Source organism: Salvelinus fontinalis, chromosome 8 (genome assembly GCF_029448725.1).
Source record: "Salvelinus fontinalis isolate EN_2023a chromosome 8, ASM2944872v1, whole genome shotgun sequence".
Classification (NCBI taxonomy): Eukaryota; Metazoa; Chordata; class Actinopteri; order Salmoniformes; family Salmonidae; genus Salvelinus; species Salvelinus fontinalis.
In genome coordinates, this window is record NC_074672.1 from 41867641 (window position 1) to 41893816 (window position 26176).

Consider the following 26176-nt stretch of genomic DNA (forward strand, 5'->3'; position numbering starts at 1 on the left):
ACCTTTATCTTTTCCTGGTGTTTTTCAAGGCACCAGGGGAGTTGAGGGGAACATGGGTAGACCAGGCGATGACTGGACCTAGAGTAAGAATGGATTATCTCTGGGGATCTATCTCTCTATCCCCCCCCCCCCCCCCCCTCATCCATCCATCCATACCGAACATCCATCTGTGTTTCCAGGGTTTCCAGCGTATGCCCTGTAACACCTGACTTTCAGATGGCCAGTGCTCTCTTGTTGACCCATTGATTGACAGACATGCTCTGTGTTTTAGGGAGAGTCTCAGTCCATGTCAATGATCTTCCAGCTAGTCACACAGGCCTGTGAGCAACTGGTGCACAGTACGTATCATCATACATTCACAGCATAAGCCTTCCCATAGTTTTGTATACTGAACAGAAATATAAACGCAACATGCAACAATTCCTACGATCTTACTGAGTTACAGTTCATAAAAGGAAATCAGTCAATTGAAATAAATGTATTAGGGCCCTATTTTATGGATTTCACATGAATGGGCAGCCATGGGTGGGCCTGGGAGGTATAGGAGGACAGGCCCACCCACTGGGGAGCCAGGCCCAGCCAGTCAAAATGAGTTTTCCCTAAAGAGTATTACAGACAGTAAATACTCCTCAGTTTCATCAGCTGTCCGGGTGGCTGGTCTCAGATGATCCCGCAGGTGAAGAAGCCAGATGTGGAGGTCCTGGGCTGGCGTGGTTACACGTGGTCTGCTTTTGTGAGGCCGGTTGGACGTACTGGCAAGTTCTTTAAAATAACGTTGGAGGCAGCTTATGGTAGATAAATTAACATTTAATTTTCTGACAACAGCTCTGGTGGACATTCCTGCAGTCAGCATGCCAATTGTATGCTCCCTCAGACCTTTAGACACCTGTGGCATTGTGCTGTGTGACAAAACTGCACATTTTAGAGTGGCCTTTTATTGTCCCCAGCACAAGGTGCACCTATGTAATGACCATGCTGTTTAATCCGCTTCTTGATATGACACACCAGTCAGGTGGATGGATTCTCTTGGCAAAGGAGAAATGCTCAATAACAGGGAAGTAAACAAATGTGTACACAAAATTTTAGAGAAATAATGGACAATTTCTGGGATTTTTTATTTCATGTCAAGAAACATAGAACCAACTTTACTTTACATGTTGCGTTTATATTTTTGTTCAGTGTACAATGACCATGATCCATTGCGCGCCAGCTTGTCCAGTCTGTGTGGAGCAGACACAGAGACCTCGTTGACAGAGAGAAGAAAGAACGTGCGAAAGGGATAGAAAGCAGTTACTGTGGGAGGTATCTCTACCTTAAAATATATGATCTTAGTGATTGATAGTTAGTATTATGACTTGGAATGAAAGTCATTGTATAATACAAATATTTTATTAAAGTAATGTGAATAAATGATGGTTAATAGGTGATAAGCAGTAATGGGAAGTCACTACCATCATGGAATTTTTATGAATTGTTTTATTCTGTGTTGTTACAGCATTCAACCAACATAATGCGTAGTGCATTTAATGTCCAAAAAAAGAATCGAAAACCAAATCGAAAACAGTGATTAGTGCCCCCGGGGAAAAAGACCGCTTAGGGACCAACGTCCAGGGACACCAGGGGATCAAAGGACTTGCAGGTACCTTCAGCACCTGTCTTTCTATGGCTGCGTTTACACAGGAAGCCCATTCTGATCTTTTACCCAGTTATTAGCAAAATATCTAATCTGATTGGTGAATAGACCAATTATTTGCAAAATATCAGAACTGGTAATCGCAGCCTAGAGTATAACATTTAAAAAAATATATACAAAAAGGTTCATTGCTGCTTACTGACCATTTAGGATTTTGTGTCTGTGAAGGTCTCCCATGTCTACCAGGAGGAGAGGATGGACAGACGGGACCTCCAGGCATCGCAGGAGCTGTCGGACAGATGGGACCTCCAGGCATCGCAGGAGCTGTCGGACAGACGGGAGAGATCGGTCCCCAGCAGTGGCTGTCATAGAGGTGCTCAACCACAAGCAGGTACAACAGCCATATCCAGTACCATGTGACAAGCTATGATCATAACATTTCAACATCCAATTGATTTTACTATTTAAAAATTGTGTTTGGTGAAAGGGGGATACCTAGATACCTGTACAACTGAATGCCTTCAACTGAAATGCCTTAATTATTAACATCCACATCTTCAGCACCTGGGGAATAGTGGGTTAACTGCCTTGCTCGGGAAGACAGATTTTTACCTTGTCAGCTCAGGGATTTGATCCAGCAACCTTTCAGTTACTGGCCCAACGCTCTAACCTCTAGGCTACCAGGTGCTATGGCCCCTTATCTGTTCATGCTTTCATCTGCATCTAATTGCACAGAGGACCCATATGTTTTATATATCAGCCTTGAGCACACTTGAAAGATGGATTTTCTTGAGACATTGGGATCCATCTCCTATCATCTCCTTCATTATAAGTAAAACAATTTTAAGTGCCAAAGAGCACTTATGCCATTGAACCTGATGGACAGCCAGGGGCTGACGAAGCACCACAATAGAGCGTATTTGGTGCATTGGAGCTATTCGGTGACTCAGAGACACATACTTCACTATAAAGGGGGAAATAAAGTTGACCTGGTGCATGCTCCTCACCTCTTCCTCTTCTCATGTAACACAAACGTTTCAAGTGTTTTCTCTGACATAGAAAATAATTAAATGTACATTTGTAAATATTTGAATAAGTCAACCAAGTGTGTTAACAAACTTTCTAACATATTGTATAAGCCAACATTTTAATGGAAGCTGGTGGATATTTTGTTAGAAAGTATTTGTAGTAGTAGTTAACTGATGTATGTTCCCAACTTCACACTGAAAATGTCTGTATGTCTATTAATACGATCCACGTTTTATGTTTTCATGCACTGTTTGTGTATGCATGCGCAGCATTTGACCATGAGACTGGCTTTTACAGAAAAAAGTCTTACTATTTCTACAGCAGGATGACAATGAAGTGTAACACAACCTATAAAAGTGCACTGGCTGGTTCTAACTTTCCTAATCCCCAAACAGTGGGCAAGTTTTTACTTCTATGAGATAATGATTATATTATGTAGTTATTGCAAGACAGTACTATTAAATAGGCTACTGTTTCTGGGGAATAACATTGGCAGTTGTGTATGATCAGTATTATTCCATATCTAAAATCAAGAGACGTATTCTTTGTTGCAAGAGCGCCACCTTGTGGTAGCTATATTGCTAGGAACCATTATTTTAAGAATTTGTTGCAAGGGTGGATATTTCTGAGAGCACCCGCATCCGGATCAACATTCCAACATGGCAAGCCGAAAAGGTTCACATCAGACCCGGGGAAAGGGTGATAAATATTCGGTGTTGTTGCCAACTTACAATGAACGTGAGAATCTACCTCTTATTGTGTGGCTACTGGTGAAATACTTCGGTGAAAGGTTAGTATTAGTTTCAAGTCATTAGCTACACTAGCTGTAGCCCAGAGTGAATGACAAGATCTGTAGCCCAGAATTGGCGATGAGCTGTCACTAAAAAGCTGATTTGCTAGAGGACAGCCAATGGCTTACTTTAAACAATCTGCTGCTGACATTTTCAGCCAGTCATTTGTAATATAATTTTATGAAATACCCTGTTTTTTAAATTTTTATTTCCTATACAATATGACTTATAAATACCCTAATGAGCGTATTACAAATGCCTTACCTCTTCATAACAACTCAAGGAAGTTGTGGGTGGGCCAGTCAAAACTATTTAAACATGAAACATTGTACGCCATAGACATCAAAGACTGCAATCACATTTTACATGTTGCACCTTTTTAAAAGAGTAATTCTTGTAAGTTAACTAACTCAATTTGAACAGATCTTGCACGTTTGTAAGACATTTTGTACTGAAGATATAACTGGAGCAATGATAGAGTTAATTGTAAAGTCCCTGTTATAATCAGTTGTCAGATTAGCATTTTATTTTTTGTGTGCTGAGTTGAAACATCTGTTTGCTTGTTATTTACAGTGGATATAACTATGAGATTATTGTAATTGATGATGGAAGTCCGGATGGGACACTTGAGGTGGCAGAACAACTGCAGAAGATATACGGAGAAGACAAGATAGTAAGGTTGGATTGGAATATACACTGCTCAAAAGAATAAAGGGAACACTTAAACAACACAATAATATTTCATTCATTCAGATCTAGGATGTGTTATTTTAGTGTTCCCTTTATTTTTTTGAACAGTATATTAGTAGTTGTAATTTGACATTCACATACCTGCTGACAATACACATTCTTTCTGGATTTTTTTCCTCAGCTCCTTCGACCAAGAGCAAGGAAACTAGGGCTAGGCAAGTGTCACATACTCATTCATCAAAGTGAACAAACACAGTGTTGCATCTGTATTTTAGCACAATATCTCAGACACACTGCACACACGTCTGATAATGTCATTTGATTCTTCGTTCAGGTACTGCCTACATCCATGGCATTAAACATGCTACAGGGAACTATGTTTTCATAATGGACGCAGACCTCTCCCATCATGTGAGTGGATCTCCTGTATATCTGACGGGGACAATACAATAGCAGACGAACAGGGTGGGATAGTGGCTATGGACGCTGTACATTCAATATGTTTTAGTCCAATACTATATTTAGTTCATTTTACTATTCAGGAGGTAACTTGTGGTGTTATAAAACTTGCTTGGTTGAATAGGCCTATACGAATGCTTCATAGACAGAATTTCTTTTGAAATCCTTTGAATTCATCCATGCTAAAATACATCCGTTTTATCTTTGTTTGCAGCCTAAATTTATTCCAGAATTCATAGAGTAAGTAATCTATTTGAATTTATCCCAAAATGTGAACGTGTGTATTTTTCTGAAATGCACACATTCACTAATACGATGCATCTCTACCATATGATCGTCAGTTGCCAAATAGCTGATGTGAATGTGTTTGTCTCCAAGGAAACAGAGGGAAGGCGGGTATGATCTGGTGTCAGGCACCCGGTACAGAGGAGACGGTGGCGTATACGGTTGGGACCTGCGCAGGAAGCTCATCAGGTAACTGCAGTGGCGCTCACTTCTGTTACATTAAGACTGTTGGCTGTCATTTCACCAGCTTGTGCTAGCACACAAAGCAACCACCAAACTCTAATGAGAGTTTAATTAAATATTACATTTTCCTCATATCTTTCTGTCCTTCCCTCCCTCCCTATCTCTTACAGTCGGGGAGCTAACTATGTCACACAGGTGCTGCTGAGACCTGGGGCATCAGACCTGACTGGCAGCTTCAGGTAAGTGGCAAAATGTAAATAAGTTTGAAGAACAGTAGGTACAGTTACCACACCTGCATATAGGTACATCAACCTCTATCTGTGAACTATTGTTGGATGAAAACCTTGTAACTCCATTTATGTCAATAAAAAATAAACAATGTTTTACATGTATTGAAAGCAGTACTATAAACAGGACCAATAAAGTTAATTCAAAATAGCTTCTAAAGTTTCGTAATTATATGTTTGTTAATGGGAAAATATGGCAGTTTTTTTTTCTTCAATTTCCTGAAAAGTTTCTGTTTAGGAGATGGGAGGTTTTCATTCGTCAGCAACGTAGTGGGTGTTATCTCACACTGTGTTTGTTCTAATGCATGATAACAATAGGCTCTACAAGAAGGAAGTACTGGAGAGTCTGGTGGAGCGGTGTGTGTCCAAAGGCTACGTCTTTCAGATGGAGATGATTGTCCGTGCTAGACAGGGGAACTACACTATTGGAGAGGTGAGGCCTTTCAATCCTTTGTGTGTTTTGTGTCGTTGTACCATTTTGAACGCTTGTCATGTCAAAAGGTTGTATGTAAGTTAAACTATATATTTTTCCCGTCTTCCAAACAGGTTCCAATTTCGTTTGTGGATCGTGTTTATGGGGAGTCAAAACTGGGAGGAAATGAAATAGTATCGTTCCTGAAAGGACTGCTTACTCTCTTTGCGACAACATGATTTATGATGCTATAGGTTTGGACTCAGCAGCACTGCTTATATGATGTTTTTTTTTTCATTTAGTCAGGGCGTTTAGTGCAGTAATTAGCCAACATCAAAATAAGAGTATGGAAAATGACAGACTATGCCCTTTTTTATGAATTGTTGATTATTGACAAGAAAAGCACAGATGGTAATTAATTAGAAGAATTAATCTCCTCTCCCTCTAGTCTAGATGTATCTCCAAACCAGTGGAGGCTGCTGAGGGGAGGATGGCTTATAATAATGGCTGGAACAGAGCAAATGGAATGGCATCCAAACCATGTGTTTTGATGTATTTAATACCATTCCACCTATTACGCTCCAGAGATTACCACGAGCCCGTCCTCCCTGGTTAAGGTGCCACCAACCTCCTGTGCTCTAAACAGACAGATTTTGAAGCATAATTCCAGGTCACAAGATCCTTATGTATACTTATAGATGGATGAACTTATTTTCACATTTTTCAAAGATTTGTATTCACCCTAAACTGAGAGACCTGTGATTGTTGTAAAAAAAAATCTATGCTAATAAATTGTTTACCTTATTTCCTATTATTTTGAATTGGTTGCTGCATGGTTGCTTTATTGGAATCTATGTAAACTGTCAAATGTGCATAGGCAGCAACAAACACAATACACATTGTTTGTGTGCTAATTGGCCGCATTGTTTAACCTGCACTTTGTTAATCTGGCTTCCTACACTAACAACAGTGAGTGTGAAAGTATTTTCTTTCTTTACCCAGTGATCTGAAGTTCTCACAAAATATGTAAAATGCAGATCAAACACAATATAGCAGGATGATTAGGCTCCTGCATGTTTCAATATCGAGAGGATGATATTAGTTTGGAATGTAATGACCAGAACATGGTGCAATGGGGAGAAGTCAACGATGGCCTTCAATGGGCCTTGCCTTTGCTGCCTTGGAAGAAATAATCCTTAAGCATAAAAAAGATGAGACCTTGAAGGAGACCATAACTAATCACCCATTAATTTAAATCCAGTGTTCACATGATATGGTCCCTCCATCCCCCCCAACACCCCAATCTCCCAGGGGCCCATGCCAAGATGGGCAGAGAACAATTTGCACTCAGGCTTGGGAAATGCCCCAGACTCAGGAAAGTAGTCCCGGTGAGTTTAGTGTAAAGGGATCGTAGCATAGAACAGCGCCACCTACTGTTCTCATGGCACTCTGACGTTGGGCAAGTGCAAAGGCACTGTGAGTACTGAGGCACTGTATACATCCGACCCTCTGCAATGTAGGAAGCCAGATGTAGTCCTATAACGCATGCGTTCATGCCATGCTAAACTAGAGAGCGCCAGCTGTTGGTTAAATCTGGCAAATGCAGCTCGAGCTTGTTTACCCCAGTCCCTCAGGCCTAGAAACTACCGACCCCTGACAGACGTTGAAGAACGACCTAGGACAACATCTGAGGCCTGTCTTGAAAGGCAAGAGCATATAAAGCTAATTGATTAACACACTAATTGAGTTGTTTAATAAGGCTCGACTCATGGATATCACAATGAGTTTTTTTATGCTAATCAAACACCTATGTCACTTCCGCCCTTTCAATCGCGCCATTTTGGATAGGGCAGTTTCCAGGCTGCTAGGGGTGTATTGTCTCTATAGGAAGAGATGGGAGTGCGTTATCAGTGAACAGTTACAGAGTTAACACATTTTTGGATGAGGGGTTCCTCGTAATATTTACTACAACGCTAGCCACACTATATGTTCCTACAATGGGCGTTCCAGGTGTTTATCTAACTAAATGAGTTTCAACGGCACTTCATACCCGGTAGACGAGAAGGATAGTCTGTGTCGGACAGTAGTGAGAGGAGTCGAGCTCCCTCTCTCGGTGTGGTGTGACCGCTTGGAGAGAATACGGCAAGGCGGTTAGCCCCGGCTGCTTATTTGGAGCAATAGGAGGGGACGCGAGAGTGCCTAACGCATTGTTTCTCTGAAGTGATATCATTTACTACAACAGGAGCACCGGATTTCAAACCAGGTAAACACGTCATACTCCGCTTTTCAGACAACCAAGCTAGTTAGGATACACAGCTAACGTTACAGCTAACTAGGTTTAGCTACGGTAACGTAATGATGATGCGTTGTTCGTTCATAGTTACGGTCGGGAAGAAGAAGAAAATATATATACTCTTAACATGACATGGGTTGATACTTGAGGATAACAAATGAAACAACGTGGAGTATTATGATATAATAGTTAAATAAAGGTACAATCAATTTTGAAATACAATTATGATAGCGTATATCATAAGTTGTCGGTGAACATGACACCGCTTTTGGCTCGCTAAACTTGGGCACTGAGTGGCGCTCAAAATCAGCACCGACTAAAGAGCTTGTGCGGGGCACCTTTTCTAATACTCAGTTAGCAGCTGCTAGCTAACGTTAGCGCGCTAGTTCGCCGTGTTTTACGTGCGCTTCCCTTTGTGGTGGCTCACTACTACACTAGCTACTGCTAGCAAGCTACTATCTGCTATCGATCTGACGTTAGTGAAAATATTACCAGATCAGATGTTATTTTGGCGTAAAACCACGAGGTAAGATGCATGTAGTAATCGTGTTAGAACTATTTGTATCCTCTTTCATTGGTCAACCAGATGTAAGACATTAAACAATATCAATCATTGACTTCAATCAAAGCCATAACCACATCAATAAGAGGGGAGATGGTGAAAGCTCGTGAATAACCTCTCCTACTCGCCTATTTATTACTAGTCACATTTGACCTATATTAGGTCCCTTCTCTTATCAAATGTAACCGTATTTTCTTCCATTATATATATATGGAAGAAAATATATATTAAAAAAGTGAACCGGGATTTATAATCAAGTCTGGTAACGTTACCAGATTCATTCAGCAACTTGAGAGACTGGGTGACACGGGGTTATTATCCGCACGTCGCAAGAGGTTTGATTTTGACTGTCGTGATGTCATATGAAAAAGTAGTCTCGCCTCCTTTATTCACGTCACGCAACTATCACAATTGCTATGTGATACAATGTTCCAGCTTTTTTTTTAATGTACGGTGTCAACATTGTCTAGGAGGTTAGTTGAGTACTCTATTGATTCAACCCTCTGTTCACATGGTCCCCGCGTGTGAGGGCAATCAGGAGGAAGACTGGTGGTGAACCCGATTTGAACCTTTTGGTCATTTATGCTAGGTGTTCTACTTAAATGCCCACTCTCTTTCTGTGGTGTTTATGGTCATAGATGACCCTTTGCTGACAGGATATGCCTGATACAATCAACTTTTGTTTTGGTAAGCAATGTGAGTTTGGATGATCAGAGGTGACCAGAGCAAATGTCATCATTGATTCTTAGGACAGACAAAGCTCTGTTGTATATTAGCGATAGGACATAAGGTTTATGGGTAAAATATAGACTTACTACTATCTTCCTCTCGTCAGCTGTTGAGAGTGGCTATTCTCTGCCAGCTACCCACCCAGCCCCCACTCCCCTGTAGACACATTGTAGATGTTGGGCTCTGCTGCTGACTCAATAGGAGGCGCCATTCCGTGATTGCAGAAAAGGGGGCAGGCAGAGCAATGGAGGCCTTACATAATGGAGGTAGAGCTGTCCTCTAGCGCCATCTACAAGCCATGGGAGAAAGCATCGGCAGGAGTAAGCCCAGCCAGAAAGGTAGTCAGGCAGCCAGACAACATTCAGCTCAGCAGCAATGTTCCATCTTCTGGAACATACAACAAGAGCTATGGCATCAGTGGGTGGGTGGATGGATGGATGGATGAAGAGTGTTTGGCCTTGTACTGCTTGTTGCCAAAGCATCTTGTCCTGACCTCTGACCTGAATAGAGAATCAATCTATAGTGTTACCATTGTGCAGCATTGACTGGAATATAACAAACCAGACAGACAGATGCATAAAGGTGGTAATAGTAAGGTCATAAAGGATAGACTTGAGTGATGCTGCTGAGGTAAACCACTGATGGATTTTTGATGAAAGGTGAGTGACAGGCAGCAGGTATTCTTCATTGTTCCATAGGGGCAGTAGAGTAACAATCACTGAAGTGGATATTAGCTCTAGTGTTATTTGGGAAGTGTGTTTCCATCACCCAGGGTTTTTGTTTTGGGTCTGCTGAACGCTGCTCTCTACAACAATGATCAGTTCATATGTTGACCTGGGGTGTATTCACTAGGAACTAAATGGAAGCAAACCAAATGAAACGGGCGGGACCTACATGAATTTGTTTTCATTGCGAAACGTTTTCCATTTGGAGTAAATGTTTTCCATTGCAAAACATTTAGCAACTGTTTACTACGGTCTTCGTCTAATGAATACGCCCCCTGACCTCACCTGTTGCTCTCCCCTGTCCACCTACCTGTGTCCCTCCCTTCTCCAGGTGGGCAGAATGTTCCAGCTCCCGGTCAACAACCTGGGCAGCTTACGGAAAGCCAGGAGAAATGTCAAGCGGGTTCTGGGAGACATTGGCCTGGAGTTTTGTAAAGACCACATTGAGGTGAGCAGCACATAGTTTGATCTGCAATGCTATCCATGTGTGAGCATGCCCTTGATACACATTATCACACTAAAGAGATAATAGCGCAAATTAATTAATCAGTCTAGAAACATTTCAGCCATCAACTTAGGAGGCCTCAAATTTCTCATGTCTGTTTGAGGTTATAATAAATGAGCCCAGTCCGCAACTATAATAGGTCGTCGTCGACTCCTAGCAAATCATCTCTATCAGACTTGACGTTTTGTATTGATTCTATATGAATTGTGATTAATCGTGTATTTCTCTCCCCTTAGGATTACAAAGACTATGTCCCTGATAATAACGAGTTCTACATCAAGCACACCACCTGGGATGATGTATGTGTGTGGGATCCTTCACTGACCAAAGCCCAGGTGAGTGGCTCACTGCCTGCCTGGAGGGGCACACCGGAACACCTTGTATTTTAGCGTTGTTGCTCTTTTGTCTCTTAAAAGCTTTTAACTGGGTTATTGTCTGTTTATTTTCAATAAATAACGTTTTATTTACATAGAGTAAATGTCATCACACGACTGACCACTGTCTCTATCCCCCCCCCCCCCCCCCCCCCCCCCCTGTCTCCCAGGACTACAGATCAAAGCCTTTCTGCTGTTCCGGCTGCCCCTTTTCCTCCAAATTTTTCTCAGCATACAAGAGCCACTTCCGCAATGTCCACAGTGAGGACTTTGAGAGTCGAATTCTGCTCAACTGCCCCTACTGCACCTACAATGGGAACAAGAAGACTCTGGAGACACACATCAAGCTGTTCCACATGCCCAACAACGTGATTCACCAGGGCCCCGGGGGCATGCAGGGGGCAGTGGGTGGGATGAAGGACAGCATGCAGCTGGGCAAGAGGCCTGGAGAGAACATCGAGCAGGCGGTGTACTACTGCAAGAAGTGTACCTACAGGGACCCTCTTTACAACGTGGTGCGCAAGCATATCTACCGAGAACACTTTCAGCATGTGGCCAAGCCCTACCTGGTTAAGCTTGAGGAAAAGACCATGCCCAACGGTGCCGCAGCAGGTACCACCACGGGCACAGGGAACACAGACCGCAGCAGCAATACTAATACCAATGCTAACGCCAACAGCAACACCATCCACTGCAAGCGCTGCCTCTTTTTGCCACGCACCTATGAGGCACTGGTGCAGCATGTTATTGAGGACCACGAGCGAATCGGTTACCAGGTGACCGCCATGATTGGTCACACAAACGTGGTGGTACCTCGCGCCAAACCTGTCATTGTGGTATCCCCGAAGACGGGAGAGAAGACTGTCATCGGGGTAGGACCTAAAGGTCAGCTAGTGACCACCACAGTGGGGGGAGTCCGCTCCGTTTCTACCCAGAACCTCAGCAGGATCGTCATCCCTAAGTCAGGCCTGAGTTCAACGGGACTCCTGTCTGGGGTTCACCTGAAGCAAGGGGCGTTTGGGTTAAAAAGTGGGACTACCCAATCCTTCTCTATAGGCGGGCAGCAGGTGAGAATCACTCTGCCTGGCAACGCAAAGGTGTCTGTGCCCCAGCACTCTCAAGCAGCCAAACAGAACCTCACTGGTGGTTTGCGGAGCCCCATAGTGGTGAGTTCCTCCTCGTCTACGCTCAACTCCCGGGTCCAGGCGGCTGCCGCCACGGTGGCCTCGGTCACGGCCAAGGGGAAGGGGGGTAGCTCTGTCCTGGGCACGTCATACACACAGAAGTGGAAAATCTGTACCATTTGCAACGAGCTCTTCCCTGAGAATGTGTACAGCTCGCACTTTGAGAAGGAGCACAAGGCGGAGAAAGTACCTGCCGTGGCCAACTACATCATGAAGATCCACAACTTCACCAGCAAGTGTCTGTACTGCAACCGCTACCTGCCCAGTGACACACTCCTCAACCACATGCTGATCCATGGCCTGTCCTGCCCGCACTGCCGTGCCACCTTCAACGACGTGGAGAAGATGGTTTCGCACATGCGTCAGTCCCACCCGGACGAGACGGTGGGGCCACGCACCGATTCCCCTCTGACTTTCGACCTCACTCTGCAGCAGGGCAACCCCAAGAATGTCCAGCTGATTGTCACCACCTACAACATGAGAGACGCACCACAGGAGTCCATGGCCCTCCATGCCCAGAGTGCCTCGTCGTCCACACAGACGGGCAAGAGGACCGTGCCCAGCCAACCCCCAAAGATGCCCTCTGATTCAGAAGACGGCTCGCCTGCCAAGAGTGCACCTCAGGCGGCCGTACCGTACAAGAAAGACGTGGGCAAGACTCTGTGCCCGCTGTGCTTCTCCATCCTCAAGGGCCCCATCTCTGATGCACTGGCACACCATCTGAGAGAGAGGCATCAGGTTATCCAAACCGTGCACCCGGTGGAGAAAAAACTAACCTACAAATGTATCCACTGCTTGGGTGTGTACACAAGCAACATGACTGCCTCCACCATCACACTGCACCTGGTGCACTGCCGTGGTGTGGGAAAGACCCAGAACGGGCAGGACAGCAGGCCTGCACCCTCTCCCAGGGTCTCCCAGGCTCAGGGCACTAGCCTCAAACGGGCCGGCTTTGAAAACTGTGACCCAAACGACCCAAAGCGACGTAAGCTGCCGCCTGGAGAGCCAGAGAGCCCCGCCGCTTTTGTAGAGAATCCAGATGACCCTGTCAACCTGGTCCTTGACCCCAAAGGTCACGAGGATGAGTCGTACGAGGCGCGGAAAGCCTTCCTTTCGCAGTACTTCAACCGCGAGCCCTACCCAACGCGTAGGGAGGTGGAAAAACTAGCCGCAAGTCTGTGGTTGTGGAAGTCTGATATCTCCAGCCACTTCACCAACCGCAGGAGGAAATGCACGCGGGACTGTGAGACCCAGAAGGCTGAGGTGCTGCTGGGCTTCAACATGCAGGACATCAGCCAGCTCAGCCACGAACTGACCTTTGACTCTGAGTGCTTGTTTGAGGGCAAAGGAGACCGTGGAGAGACGGTGGAGAGGCGGACATCTAGGACGTGCCTCGGGCGGTCTGAGCAGGCCATTCGGCGCATGGAGGAGAGGGCTGTGGCTAACGGTGGTGCTACTCTCCAGCAGGGTATTTCAACAGGGTCTGGCAGTGAGGCCAGGGCCACAACCCAGCCCAACTGTGGGGCCAAGAGCGACCAAAACAAGACTATCGGAAGCACCTTAAAACAGAGGGGGCCTCAGTATCTCTCAGAACCCATCGCTATTGACTCAGATAGCGATGAGGATGAAATGGATGATGGTGAGGAGGAGGAGAAGGAAGGTGATGAAACTGGAGCAGTAGAAGTGAATTCCATGGGTAATGACAGGCTGGCTGCAGGGAGAGAGGGAGAGGTGGTAGGGACAGGGGCCCACTCCAGCCCAGACCTAGAGGACATGGAAGAGGAGAAGGAGGATGATGAAACGGGAGCAGTAGAAGTGAATTCCATGGGTAATGACAGGCTGGCTGCAGGGAGAGAGGGAGAGGTGGTAGGGACAGGGGCCCACTCCAGCCCAGACCTAGAGGACATGGAAGAGGAAGAAGAGGGTCATGTAGAGAATGGATATGGCTCAACGCTGCTGGAAAGGCAGGCTAAAGGGAAGGAAGCTGTTGCCAAACTGGGTCAATCGGGAAGTGGAAAAACTAGGGCCCAACTCGGCAAGCATCAGGTCTGACCAATTGACACAAACAAATGACACGACGCACACAGAGACGTTTCATTTGATCCATGCCAACAACTCTGCCTCACCAGAACTTAAGAGCTAGAAATGGTCAATGGTGTCATGAAGGAGACGAGGTGAGAAGGAGAGTCTCTTTCCTTTTCACTTCCACAAGCCATCCAATGATGTTTAAACAAGTCATGTCAAAGGCCAATTAAAGCTGCTCTGAAGTCCTAAAGTAGCTATGAGTGATGTAAGATTTGTGAACAAAGTTTATACTTTACCTCCAGGGAGTAAGAGAACCCTGAAATGATTTGCCTTCTATTTACTTTACTAGAAAATTCAGATGAGTACTTATTCTTGTCCATTTGGCGATGAGTTTCACTGTGGCAAAAAAACTTGAGTTATTACGATTTACTAGCTTTTAAGAGAAACTAGAGAATCCCACATTTTTCGTTGCAGGTATGCAGGAATAGCTAGTGTATATTTGTACAGTCTTTTAGATCTGTTTGGAGAGAAGTTGCTATAGATGTACTCATGAAATATTTTCTTTTCTTTCTGTGTACAAGCTAGCTGTGTATGTTCTACATTGGTTCGCTAGATGTTGCTTTGGTGACTGGTATTTTCTGTATGTTTTGTTATTTTTATTTTTTTAACAAAACCATAGCGTTTTTGCTAAATAATATATCTATATATATATATATATATATATAAATGCAAATTTTAAATGAACTTAATGGATTGCTTTTGTTTTTTTCATTGTTTGTTTACTATGATTGATTATACTTTTTTTAATTTGCAGTAATAATTGGTTCTATTGAAAGAGTTCCTCATATCCTTCTCCCCGTTAGTGAAAGTGAAGGGCCATTTCGACTGATCTCTGTAGTCTAGACTGTACTTTCTTCTCTTCACTCACCTATTCCTTATTTTACCACCGAGAATAGACGTTTGCTGTCGCCTTTGAAACAGAGAGCATTCGCTATTATTAATATGACGTTTCTGTGTGTATGTTTTAATTTGTGATCTTCAATTTGATTTGTTTTTGTTTTTAACTTGAGCATCTATGAACAATAAAGTGTTGCATTGTGCTTCTCCTAGTCTAACCTCTTTTCCTACGTCTTATGCTCTGTGACACACCCTTTTTTAAAATGGAGACTAGATATGGTTTGTCCTAAGAAGTAGCACCACAAGTTAGGTTTTCCCAAACGTAACCCATGAGCTAGCTGTAAACAGTCCCTGGTGGTACAAATACTATTGTCTCCTGTATTATTACAGTTCATTTTGACAGTAAATTACAACAAATTAACAAGGTTTTCGGTGTGTAAAACAAGGGGTTCATGAGTGTAGTCCATGTGAGCTATGCTATTCTGTCAGACTGGAGCGTGAGGCGTCTGGGACTTAGTGGACCCACTACTGGTTGCGATGTTGATGAGAAATCAACAGTAGATTGCATTAACTCTTTGAGGCTAATCTGCTCTAGTGTGTATTAATCTGGTGCCAAACCCCAAAAATATAATGACAGTCCCATATTGACTCTTTGATTGTTTTATAGTGATGATTTTATATACACGAGTTATTCATTATGCTACAAATGTGTTTTGTGCTTATGTTCCATACCATAGATAGTCTGATAGTCTCTAGCCTCCTGGTAAGAATGATATAAAATGGAGGGAAATTGCCCCTCTGCGAGAGCGCATCCTCCCCCTTGCTGGCTTGCTCAGTGTTGCTATGCTGGTATGAGGAGAGGGAGGGAGGGAGTGGCAGGGGGAGGCTGAAAGAGAGGCCTAGCAGACTGGGAGATGTGGAGGCCTCATCTGCAGTGTTGTGAGCAGCAGGAGTGCTAAGCAGACTGGGGGGGAAGGGAGACTGGGGGGGGGGGGGGACTGAGGGGAGAAAGGGTGAGGGAAAGGGGAGAGAGAGGGGGGAAAGAGACAGAAGGGGAGGCAGGCAGGTGAGGAGGGAATGTAATGGGAGAAAGGAAGACTGGCAGAGGAAAGAGAGGGTGGGGGAGACAGAGAAAGGAAGGGGGAAGGGAGACCGAGGGAGAGAAAGGGGGAAGGCAGATAGAGGGGGATGGGAGAACAAGAGAGGGAGGGGGGGAAGGGAGACCGGGAGAGAAAGGGATAGGGGGGGCAGAGAAGGCGAGGGAGGCAGGCAAGTAGGGAATAGAATGGGAGAAAGGAAGACGGGGAAAGGGAGAATGGGAGAGAAAGGGAGGAGGGGTCAGAAGGCGAGGGAGGGAGGCAGGCGAGGAGGGAATGGAATGGGAGAAAGGAAGACGTGGAGAGGAGGAAAGAGAGGGTGGGGGAGACGGGGAAAGGGAGAATGGGAGAGAAAGGGAGGAGGGGCAGAAGGCGAGGGAGGGAGGCAGGCGAGGAGGGAATGGAATGGGAGAAAGGAAGACGTGGAGAGGAGGAAAGAGAGGGTGGGGGAGATGGGGGAAGGGAGACCGAGAGGGGGATGGGAGAAAGGGGAGGGATATGGAGAACGAAAGCAAAAAGGGAGGGAGGGAGGGAGGGGAGAGGAGGGAGAGGGGAGATTAGGGAGAGGAGGGAAGGGGGTGAAGTAAGAAAGGGAGTAGAGGGGGAGGGGAATGGAGTGAGGCAGTGAGGAATTGAAGCTCCTACTGGTGCCCCCTGGAGTTAGAGTGTCTCTGTACTGTCTCTAGTGTTAAACACAATACACTGTAAGTATGGCGTCAACAAGAGCACCAAAGGTTAGGAACAGTCAGCACAGTATTTGGGATGAGTTTTTACCTGTCTGTGTTGCATCTATTTCGGCAGGGTGATTTCATATTGATGGTTCAATGGTGTCATCGTGGCGTGGCTGTTGTCCAATTTGTTGACCAAACTGTGATCTTGTTAAGAAAATATAAAACTCCAGGGAAATAGCCAGAGCACATCATATTCAACAGGAGCTTTAGAGGCAATGACCTATGAAATAGCCAACTGTGAAGCGCTTTAATGGAAATGATACACCAGGAGTATTAAAGGGAACAATACCATCTGTCGTCAATGTGTCAAACACAGTATTGGAAGACACCAGATAAATCATAAATATTCTAGGATTATTCATATTAGTTGATGTGGACATCCCAATCAGATTGAGCAAAAAAAAATCAAAATAATGTTTTAATGCTCTCTAATTGTCAGTGTTCCAAAACGGGACATTATTTGTCTTTTTATCTAAACATGCAAACACCATCAGATATCATTCATAGCAAGCAGTGCACTGAAATAACATTCAGATGAACTGGAATGATTTTCACTCTCATGAGATGGGTGGTCCAAAAATAACTAACTGAAAGCCACACTGCAAAGAAGACACGAGAGTGACTGCATTGAGGCATATGTCACTGGGCTTCTATGGCTATGTGCACTGACACTGCCTACTTCATTTGTTCAATTAGCAAACAAGTGTCAACACACCTATATTTTAGCTTTAATTAGCTTAAAAAATGCAAAGATGTTTCTCAGCACCTATATTTTAGTTTTAATTAGCTTAAAAAATGCATGGCAACATGTGTAAAATAACATGAGATTAGCTATAAAACTGCACATTTTTATCTTTGACCCATAGCAAAATGTGTAGAATTGCAGGAAGTTTTCGGTTTTCCCAAAACAATTGTTTTATAAAAATGTTGGGGCCCACCCAAATTTCAGCAGGCCCACCTACCAAGAATTTCAGGCTACGCTACTGGTTGACATTTTGTATGTCAAATTGAAACGGGTACTCTCTGTATATAGCCGTGCTATATTCTCCTGCCTGTATATAGCCATGGTATTTTACTCTGCCTGTATATAGCCATGGTATTTTACTCTTGTTATTCATTATTCAGTGTGTATTTATTCCTCGTGTCACTATATTTTATATATGTTTTATATTTAACTCTGAGTTGTTGGAAAAGGACTCGTAAGGAAGCATTTCATTGTTAGTCTACACTTGTTGTTTACGAAGCATGTGACAAATAAAATTATATTTCATTGTATTTGCTGAATTACATATTTTCAAGGAAACTGTCTGCGCTAACAACAGATGGCGCAATTTAACAACATACAAACATCGAGCAGTTCGGGAAAGGACCTCACTTTGGCCAAGGTGAATTGTAAAGGTTTATATTCGATGTACACGACAGTGACAGAAAACCTAGCGCATTTCCTTATGCTTTACTTTCTTCGTACTTTAAATACTTTACACGGCATTTTAGACATGTATTCACAATATAGGACATGCAAATAATCTTGTCTACGTTTTTTAAAATGTTTATGTGGACAAAAGACAAACATTTATTGACTTTTCGGTTGCGTCATTATCAAAATAATTGTACAGGACCTTAAAAGTGATCAAGATAAGTTTTACTTGATTCTGACCAATGACTGATTCTGACACTAGCCGGAGTGTGCGTGTTGGGAACGAGGCAGGAGCCGTTTCCTGGGTGCGTTAGGAGCGTCACACAGGACAGCGTTGAAGTGGTTAGCTGGCGACGTGACCGCGAGTTTGAGAAGATAAGTTTAGAGCAGGTTGGTTGGCAGGCGTTGTCGCGTTCTTGGAGGAAGACAATCCAAACGAGGGAATTTAAGTATTTTATAAGGACACACAGCTAACTGGAGTAACCTGTTGATATAATTTGGGATATAGGGCAGTGCGAGCAGACGAAGGCAGCCCCGTGAGGGCAAGTGTGCTGTGGCGGTCCTGCTAGCGAAAGATGAACAAGAACCACCGAGTGCCGAGCAACCGAACTCTGGGCGCCGTGGAGGTGAAGAGCAAGGTGCGTTGCTTGCAAAATTAGCTAGCTAGTTGCCAACACAAAACAGCTAGCTATATAACTATTGTATGTATGAGTTATCGAAGTCTCCCAACACCTACTTGGCTAAATGTACCTGCTTATTCGCTTGTCATGTTGTAATTATCTCGTCTGCGCCAGTTTGCAAACTATCTAGAAAACTATCTAGAAAGCGAACTAGTTGGCCAGTCCGTTAACATTATCTAGCCAGTGAATGAACAAGTGTCAAATGTGGATTGGTGTGAGGAAGGCATGTGTTTGGTAGCCAATGCTTGGGATCAATGTTTAATCACGTTCTATTTGTACGAATTCTATTATTAGTTTGCGGTGGGATTAGGCAATGTTGTGACTACCCAGCCAGGCACATAATGAGCGAATACATGTCAGCAAACCAGACATTGCTGTGGTTGATCAATTGAGGTTGAACAGTATGTTACACAATTACATAGGATGTGTTTGGTTATATATTTATGATTACAAACTATTTTAAGTTTGAAATGATAGAACAATAAGATTCAAAAGCATCCGAGACACAGATTGTATGTATGGCCTACTGACTGGTTGTTAATGAATCTGGTATGAAGATTGTTGGCCTCGGACGCTGATAATTCACTGTGCTGTTTATTGTCCCTTGTCCAGGTGTCACAGTTGATCTCGGTTCCTTCCGCAATGGATCGCTTGTAGTAAACACAAGTTTCGCTGTTTGCGTACATATTTCATACTTATTAACTACAGTTTCCTTGATTGCGATATCCTCAATGAATAGCCAGTATCACTATTGCCAGTATCACTATATCACTATTGCACTGTCACATAATAATAATTCAGGGTTACTTCCAAGTACTAACTTATCTTTATCAATCAGCACTCGTCAATAATGAGATGCTTTCGAGACTAGACATGAAAAGGATGACAATAGTACCAATCTTTAGTTTCCCAAGTGCAGAAAAAGAATAATAAAATGTGCTTGTTTTCTTTAGCCTGGTTAGACAAGGGGTCACTAATCAACCGTACAAACTCAGTCCCCCACACTGTGTAGCAGTAACCACAACACTGCTTGTCGCTGTGGGTGCCATCACAGCGTTTAGTCAACGGCTATCCATTTAAAAGTGCACCTTTGCAGAGCTATATATGTGTGTTTGATATATATTGTCCCTGCGCAAGGGACAATAAACAGCATAGTGATTTTTCAGTGGCCTAGGCCAACATGCACATTACCAGTCGAGTTTGGACACGCCTACTCAGTCAAGAGTTTTTCATTATTTTAACTATTTTCTACATTGCAGTATATTAGTGAAGACATCAAAACTATGAAATAACACATATTGAATCAAGTAGTAACCAAAAAAGTGTAATTTAAAAAAAAAAAATTTTTATATTTGAGATTCTTCAAAGTAACCACCCTTTGCCTTTGATAGCTCTTGGCATTCTCTCAACCAGCTTCACCTGGAATGCTTTTCCAACAGCACCATGCTGGTTAAGTGTGCCTTGAATTCTATATAAATCAATTAGTGTCACCAGCAAAGCACCATCACACCACCTCGTCCTCCTTGCTTCACGGTGGGAACCACACATGCGGAGATCATCCGTTCACCTACTCTGCGTCTCACAAAGACATGGTGGGAACCACACATGCGGAGATCATCCGTTCACCTACTCTGCGTCTCACAAAGACACGGTGGGAACCACACATGCGGAGATCATCCGTTCACCTACTCTGCGTCTCACAAAGACATGGTGGGAACCACACATGCGGAGATCATCCGTTCACCTACTCTGCGTCTCACAAAGGCATGGTGGGAACCACACATGCGGAGATCATCCGTTCACCTACTCTGCGTCTCACAAAGACACGGTGGGAACCACACATGCGGAGATCATCCGTTCACCTACTCTGCGTCTCACAAAGACACGGTGGGAACCACACATGCGGAGATCATCCGTTCACCTACTCTGCGTCTCACAAAGGCATGGTGGGAACCACACATGCGGAGATCATCCGTTCACCTACTCTGCGTCTCACAAAGGCATGGTGGGAACCACACATGCGGAGATCATCCGTTCACCTACTCTGCGTCTCACAAAGACATGGTGGGAACCACACATGCGGAGATCATCCGTTCACCTACTCTGCGTCTCACAAAGACATGGTGGGAACCACACATGCGGAGATCATCCGTTCACCTACTCTGCGTCTCACAAAGACATGGTGGGAACCACACATGCGGAGATCATCCGTTCACCTACTCTGCGTCTCACAAAGACATGGTGGGTTGGAACCAAATATCTCACATTTTGGACTCATCAGATCAAAAGACAGATTTCCATGTCTAATGTCCATTGCTCATGTTTCTTGGACCAAGCAATTCTCTAATTCTTATTGGTGTACTTTAGTAGTGGTTTCTTTGCAACAATTCGACCAGGAAGGCATTACATAAAAAATGTGGATCTGCTGGTCCACTGCTGCTGTGTTAGTACAGGTGACACACTACAGGCACACCCACAGATGCATATCAAACATTCTCACTGACGCACAGATTGTACTCATCTTTTACACTAACAAGCCAAGGACACATAATCATCATTAACGCTCTGGGCTTCTAGACACCCCGATAGTGATGCACAGGTTGACTCAGAACGGGGTTAGGGTTATTCAATATTGTGTGGCTGAGGGACGGGTGGGTGGCTGGCTGGTTGAATAAAGAGAAACAATACCTAATGTAAAATATACTGTCTCTGTAAAATGTATGTAGGTTCAGAACTTTTGTGAAACAGCACAGTTAAAAAAATATATGGCAAATAGAAATGAAAGTGGATGTTTTTCAGAGAGAGATGGTAGGGGGGGTTGAGGGGAGCTGAAGGATGCCATTTTAAAAACAAACAAGATAATTATTGTAAAATAAATTGTGTCCGTAAAATGCATATAGTATGTAGAAGCCTAAGTGTTGTCCATTAGTTTACTCCAATTAGGGGAGGGGTGAAAGGGTTAGGGGAAAATATATATAAAAAAATAGATAGATTTAAAAAAAATATATATATATTTACAACGACAAAAATATATGGAGGGTTGTGTGATGCAGACAATTACATTGATGGAAGCTACAATCTATCTGCAATATTAAAGCTGATCTACCCCCTAAAGGAAAAAATATGCCTTAAATTCTATATGTATCTTTCTTATGTAATTTATATCTATAAGCTACGTTAGGCTAAAATAATTTAAGAAAAGCTCATCTGCTATTAGTGCATAGGCCTAAACTTTAAGTCTTAACTGTGCCAAATGGCGTACACAGCCAATCGCCAAATAATGCTTTTGGGAATGGGCAGGCAAGGTTAACCTCAATCCACGGAGGCAAAAAGGTCATTGTCGAAGTTTACTTCAACAAGACAGAAGCTGCTGAAGGAGAGGTGACAATGAATAGAATGGAGGACCAGAAAGGTCATGTTTGGTAAAGGTCAGGTGAAGTGGTTTTAAAGAGGATGATAGCGGTGGTATGTTGTTATGTATGATGATTGTGAGGCGCTGTACACGTTTGACAGTAACAAGACAGGACTTCAAATAGGCCTATTTCACGTCAAGGGAACTGTAGCCTTCTGTTCAGATGGGTTAAATGGAACGGGAAATCTGAACACTGACTGTAGGTCTATAACCTCTCACAGAGCCATAATATTAACTCCTGCAGAATTAACCATTTCTTGATCCACTAAATTTAGGCAAAATTTGCACTTGGGAACAGGAGTGGAGAAATATGATTTCTTTCTTTCTGCATCTTGAGAGAACGCAGTGCTCATGTAGAGGTGCTGTCTTCATCATAAAAGCTGCATTTCAACCACACAAATTATGCATCGAAGCCGAACTTAAGTCTTATCAGAAACACCTTGGGTCATTTTCACAATTGTCTATTTCCTTGCAACCGGTCAAACTGATGTCATTTGGACATTTTTTTTATTTTTTTTACAGAAAATCTTCCCCCCATTTTTTTGTTTGTTATTGTATTTTCTCCTCGGTCCCTATACCTATTTGCTCTGCTAAAGATGACAGAGAACTTTACCTATGTCCACTAGATAGATTGATAGAATAAATGCTTCTATGACATTATTCTGTTGATCAATGGTTTGTTTAGTCTTCTAGGGCAACGTATAATGACAGAAGAGAAGCTGCATGAATCTGATTATAGACAAGTTGACTAACAAATAGCCTACAGAAATGTTGGAAATTACAAGCAGAAACATATCTAAAAGAGGCAAAAAAACATCCTGCACCCACGGTCAAAACATCCTGCACCCACGGTCAAAACATCCTGCACCCACGGTCAAAACATCGTTCTGCCGTCTCTGACTGTAGCCTACAGCGAGATTTTCTATATTAGCGGGTCAGGGTCGAGTGCAGGCCTCAGATTTTCACATCTAGTCGGGTGGTTGCGCATGAACAAACAGTTGACCAGCACACCCCTAGTCCCCAACTACATTCAGCTGCGGACAATTTTTTCTTGCGCAGATGGGGGGCCCGTGTGTAACATAATTAGAAATAATTTGTACACTGCTAATTGACCGCAAGAAGCCCAAACAGATAGTATTTGACAAAAACAGAATCAATTCAAACCTTGATTACATGGGGATGTGATCACATACGGTTTGTTTCTCTATTTATGCGTGGGAATACTTGGGAACAGATTTCCTAAATTAAAATCACTGAGCTGATTTCGTGGTGATTTTAGTCTTATGTCTGACAATGAAATTTCAACAAAAACATGTTTGTGGCTGAGAACTTAGGGGGAACAAATAAAATCTCCTGCCTGTTTGAACTCTGCAGTTGTGAGTTAATTGTTTTAGAGCTGTGTCCTCTGGAAGACGAGGCCTACTGCTTAAACAAACAGGCAATTTGCCTATGTCAACCACTGTGTAATGTCTTTCTGGTTTGTTAACTGTTTGCTGCTAATTTTTTTCTACAAACACCAAGGTCATTATCATTTCTCCAATCCAAAGTGTGTGTCACATTTCTCTGTCTCTCTGTCTGTCTGTGCGTTCTCCTGTGTGTCCCAGTTTGGGGCTGAATTCCGCCGGTTCTCCCTGGACCGGTCTAAGCCGGGCCGGTTTGATGAGTTCTATAGGCTCCTACAGCACATGCACCGGATCCCAAACGTGGACCTGCTGGTGGGCTACGCTGACGTCCACGGTGACCTGCTGCCAATCAACAACGATGACAACTACCGCAAAGCCATCTCTGTGGCTGACCCCGTGCTACGTCTCTTCCTACAGAGGAAAGGTACAACCTAGCCTCAGGGCAATTTGTATAATTTTGGATGTTTTAATTTTTATCCCTCCATTTTAGTATGATATCTTCATACTATCATCTTCATGATATCTTCATACTGTTGCTAATTGATCAACTTACATTTTATTGGTTGAGTACACATTTTGCAGGGAAATGCTTATGTTTTTAGCGCCAACAGTGCAGTAATCCTCCGTGTGGATAATGTGGTCAGACTGAAAGGTAAGGAAGGATACATGTGTCCTGAAACAAAAAATATAACCGCAACATGTAAAGTGTAGACCACGTGTATGGTGTTGTGTAGGTGAGCAGTTTGCTGATGTCAACATTGTGAACAGAATGCCCCAAGGTCGCGGTGGGGTGGACAACAAATACATTTGCATTTTAATCGATGGCAATTTCGATGCACAGAGATAGCGTGACGAGATCCTGAGGCCCATTGTCGTGCCATTCATCCACGGTCATCACCTCATGTTCCAGCATAATAATACACCTCCCCATGTCGCAAGTATCTGTACACAATTCCTGGGTGCTGAAAATGTCCCAGTTCTTCCATGGCCTGCATACTGACCAGACATGTAACCCATTGAGCATGTTTGGGATGCTCTGGATCTACGTGTACGAAAGCGTGTTCCGGTTCCCGCCAATATCCAGCAACATTGCACAGCCAATCGCACAACTTTTAATTAAATGTTTTATTTATTGTAAAAGCTATCTGTGTCCAACACATGCATATGTGTTCCCAGTCAGGTGAAATCCATAGATTAGGGCCGAAGGAATTTATTTCAGTTGACCGATTTCCTTTAATGAACTGTAACTCAGTAAAAATCTTTTGAAATGGTTGCGTTCATATTTTTGTTCAGTGTCGATACCTTGGCCCTGATACCTTACAGGAACGATATTTTTTAGTTTCACACCATTCGGTTTGATTAGAGAACGAGTTGATGCGATATGACACGTTTCAATGCGTTAACATTTGTTGCATAAACGCATTCATTTTTCCGTTCTAAATTAAAATCTGCTGCTGATGGAGGTCAAGGTGATTGTAGTGGATTTCTTAATTGCTTAGTTACACAGGTGTTCATGTGAGTTAGCTTGTTTTTACTTATACCAGCTTTCAGTCACATGGAAGATTCTAGCCGTGTGTAATTCCAGTCTTTCCTCCATTTCCTAAACTATCTCTGAGGTTTCCTTCTTTTCCAAGTGTCCTTTTCCACACTCTATATGGTCATTGCCGTCTGCTATTGTAATAGCCTATACTTTCTGGATTGTTTAAGTATGACAACAGGCCTATTTACAGAACACATATCAAGCTACTGCCTAGATCGTGTTCAGACTGCACAGGGACTATTAGATTTAGCCTACTGTCTCACTGCGGTACTGTAGCATCCTAGACATAGTTGATAGTTGTTGAGCAGTGATTTTAGCCTTAGTTGTGTGTGATCCCGTTCAGTAACTCTTCTGTAATGTTGCGTCAAGCTACTGCTGCACTATTTCTGCACATATCAATGGTAATGTCTTCAAGGACCCAGTTTAACGTTGATAGGCCATTGTGGAGTGAATTTACAAAGGGTTTAATTTTACACGTACAATCTGATTTCCTTATTTATCAATAACTCTGCCATCTCTTAACAAATTCCTTAGCTTTTCTCAAATTAAGAGATACACCATGGGCCTGTATTGGAGGTTGACCGATTATGATTTTTCAATGCCGATACCGAATAGTCGGCAGATTTTTTTTAAAATTTTTTTTTAATGTATTTATTATTATTATTTTTTTAAATAATATTTTTATTTGATTTATTTGTAATAATGACAATTACAACCATACTGAATGAACACATATTTTAACTTAATATAATACATCAATAAAATCAATTTAGCCTCAAATAATAAATGTTAAATTTGGTTTAAATAATGCAAAAACAAAGTGTTGGAGAAGA

General features: G+C 43.1%; 3 protein-coding genes across 4 annotated transcripts in view; all 3 read left to right on the forward strand.

Moving 5' to 3' along the window:
• Positions 1-3270: 3270 nt before the first annotated feature.
• LOC129861261 (dolichol-phosphate mannosyltransferase subunit 1-like) lies at positions 3271-6573 on the forward strand. Its single transcript, XM_055932522.1, has 9 exons — positions 3271-3452; positions 4027-4126; positions 4325-4358; positions 4478-4554; positions 4817-4842; positions 4981-5076; positions 5241-5309; positions 5676-5790; positions 5904-6573. The coding sequence occupies exons 1-9, from the start codon at positions 3322-3324 to the stop codon at positions 6006-6008; spliced, it is 753 nt and encodes a 250-aa protein (XP_055788497.1). The 5' UTR covers positions 3271-3321; the 3' UTR covers positions 6009-6573.
• A 1040-nt stretch (positions 6574-7613) lies between these two features.
• LOC129861259 (activity-dependent neuroprotector homeobox protein-like) lies at positions 7614-15266 on the forward strand. 2 transcript variants are annotated; one of them, XM_055932517.1, is made up of 4 exons: positions 7614-8032; positions 10410-10526; positions 10820-10918; positions 11128-15266. In XM_055932517.1, the coding sequence occupies exons 2-4, from the start codon at positions 10419-10421 to the stop codon at positions 14191-14193; spliced, it is 3273 nt and encodes a 1090-aa protein (XP_055788492.1). In that variant the 5' UTR covers positions 7614-8032; positions 10410-10418; the 3' UTR covers positions 14194-15266. The 2 variants fall into 2 exon arrangements, with proteins under 2 accessions (XP_055788492.1, XP_055788493.1); XM_055932518.1 differs by lacking the exon at positions 7614-8032 and adding an exon at positions 8418-8588.
• A 3089-nt stretch (positions 15267-18355) lies between these two features.
• The window catches only part of LOC129861265 (partitioning defective 6 homolog beta-like), a 29104-nt gene continuing 21283 nt past the window's right edge, over positions 18356-26176 (forward strand). Inside the window, exons 1-2 of the mRNA XM_055932527.1 lie at positions 18356-18946; positions 24005-24227. Of these exons, the coding sequence (XP_055788502.1) occupies positions 18884-18946; positions 24005-24227 (286 nt within the window). The 5' untranslated portion in view covers positions 18356-18883. The remainder of the gene's footprint in view (positions 18947-24004; positions 24228-26176) is intronic.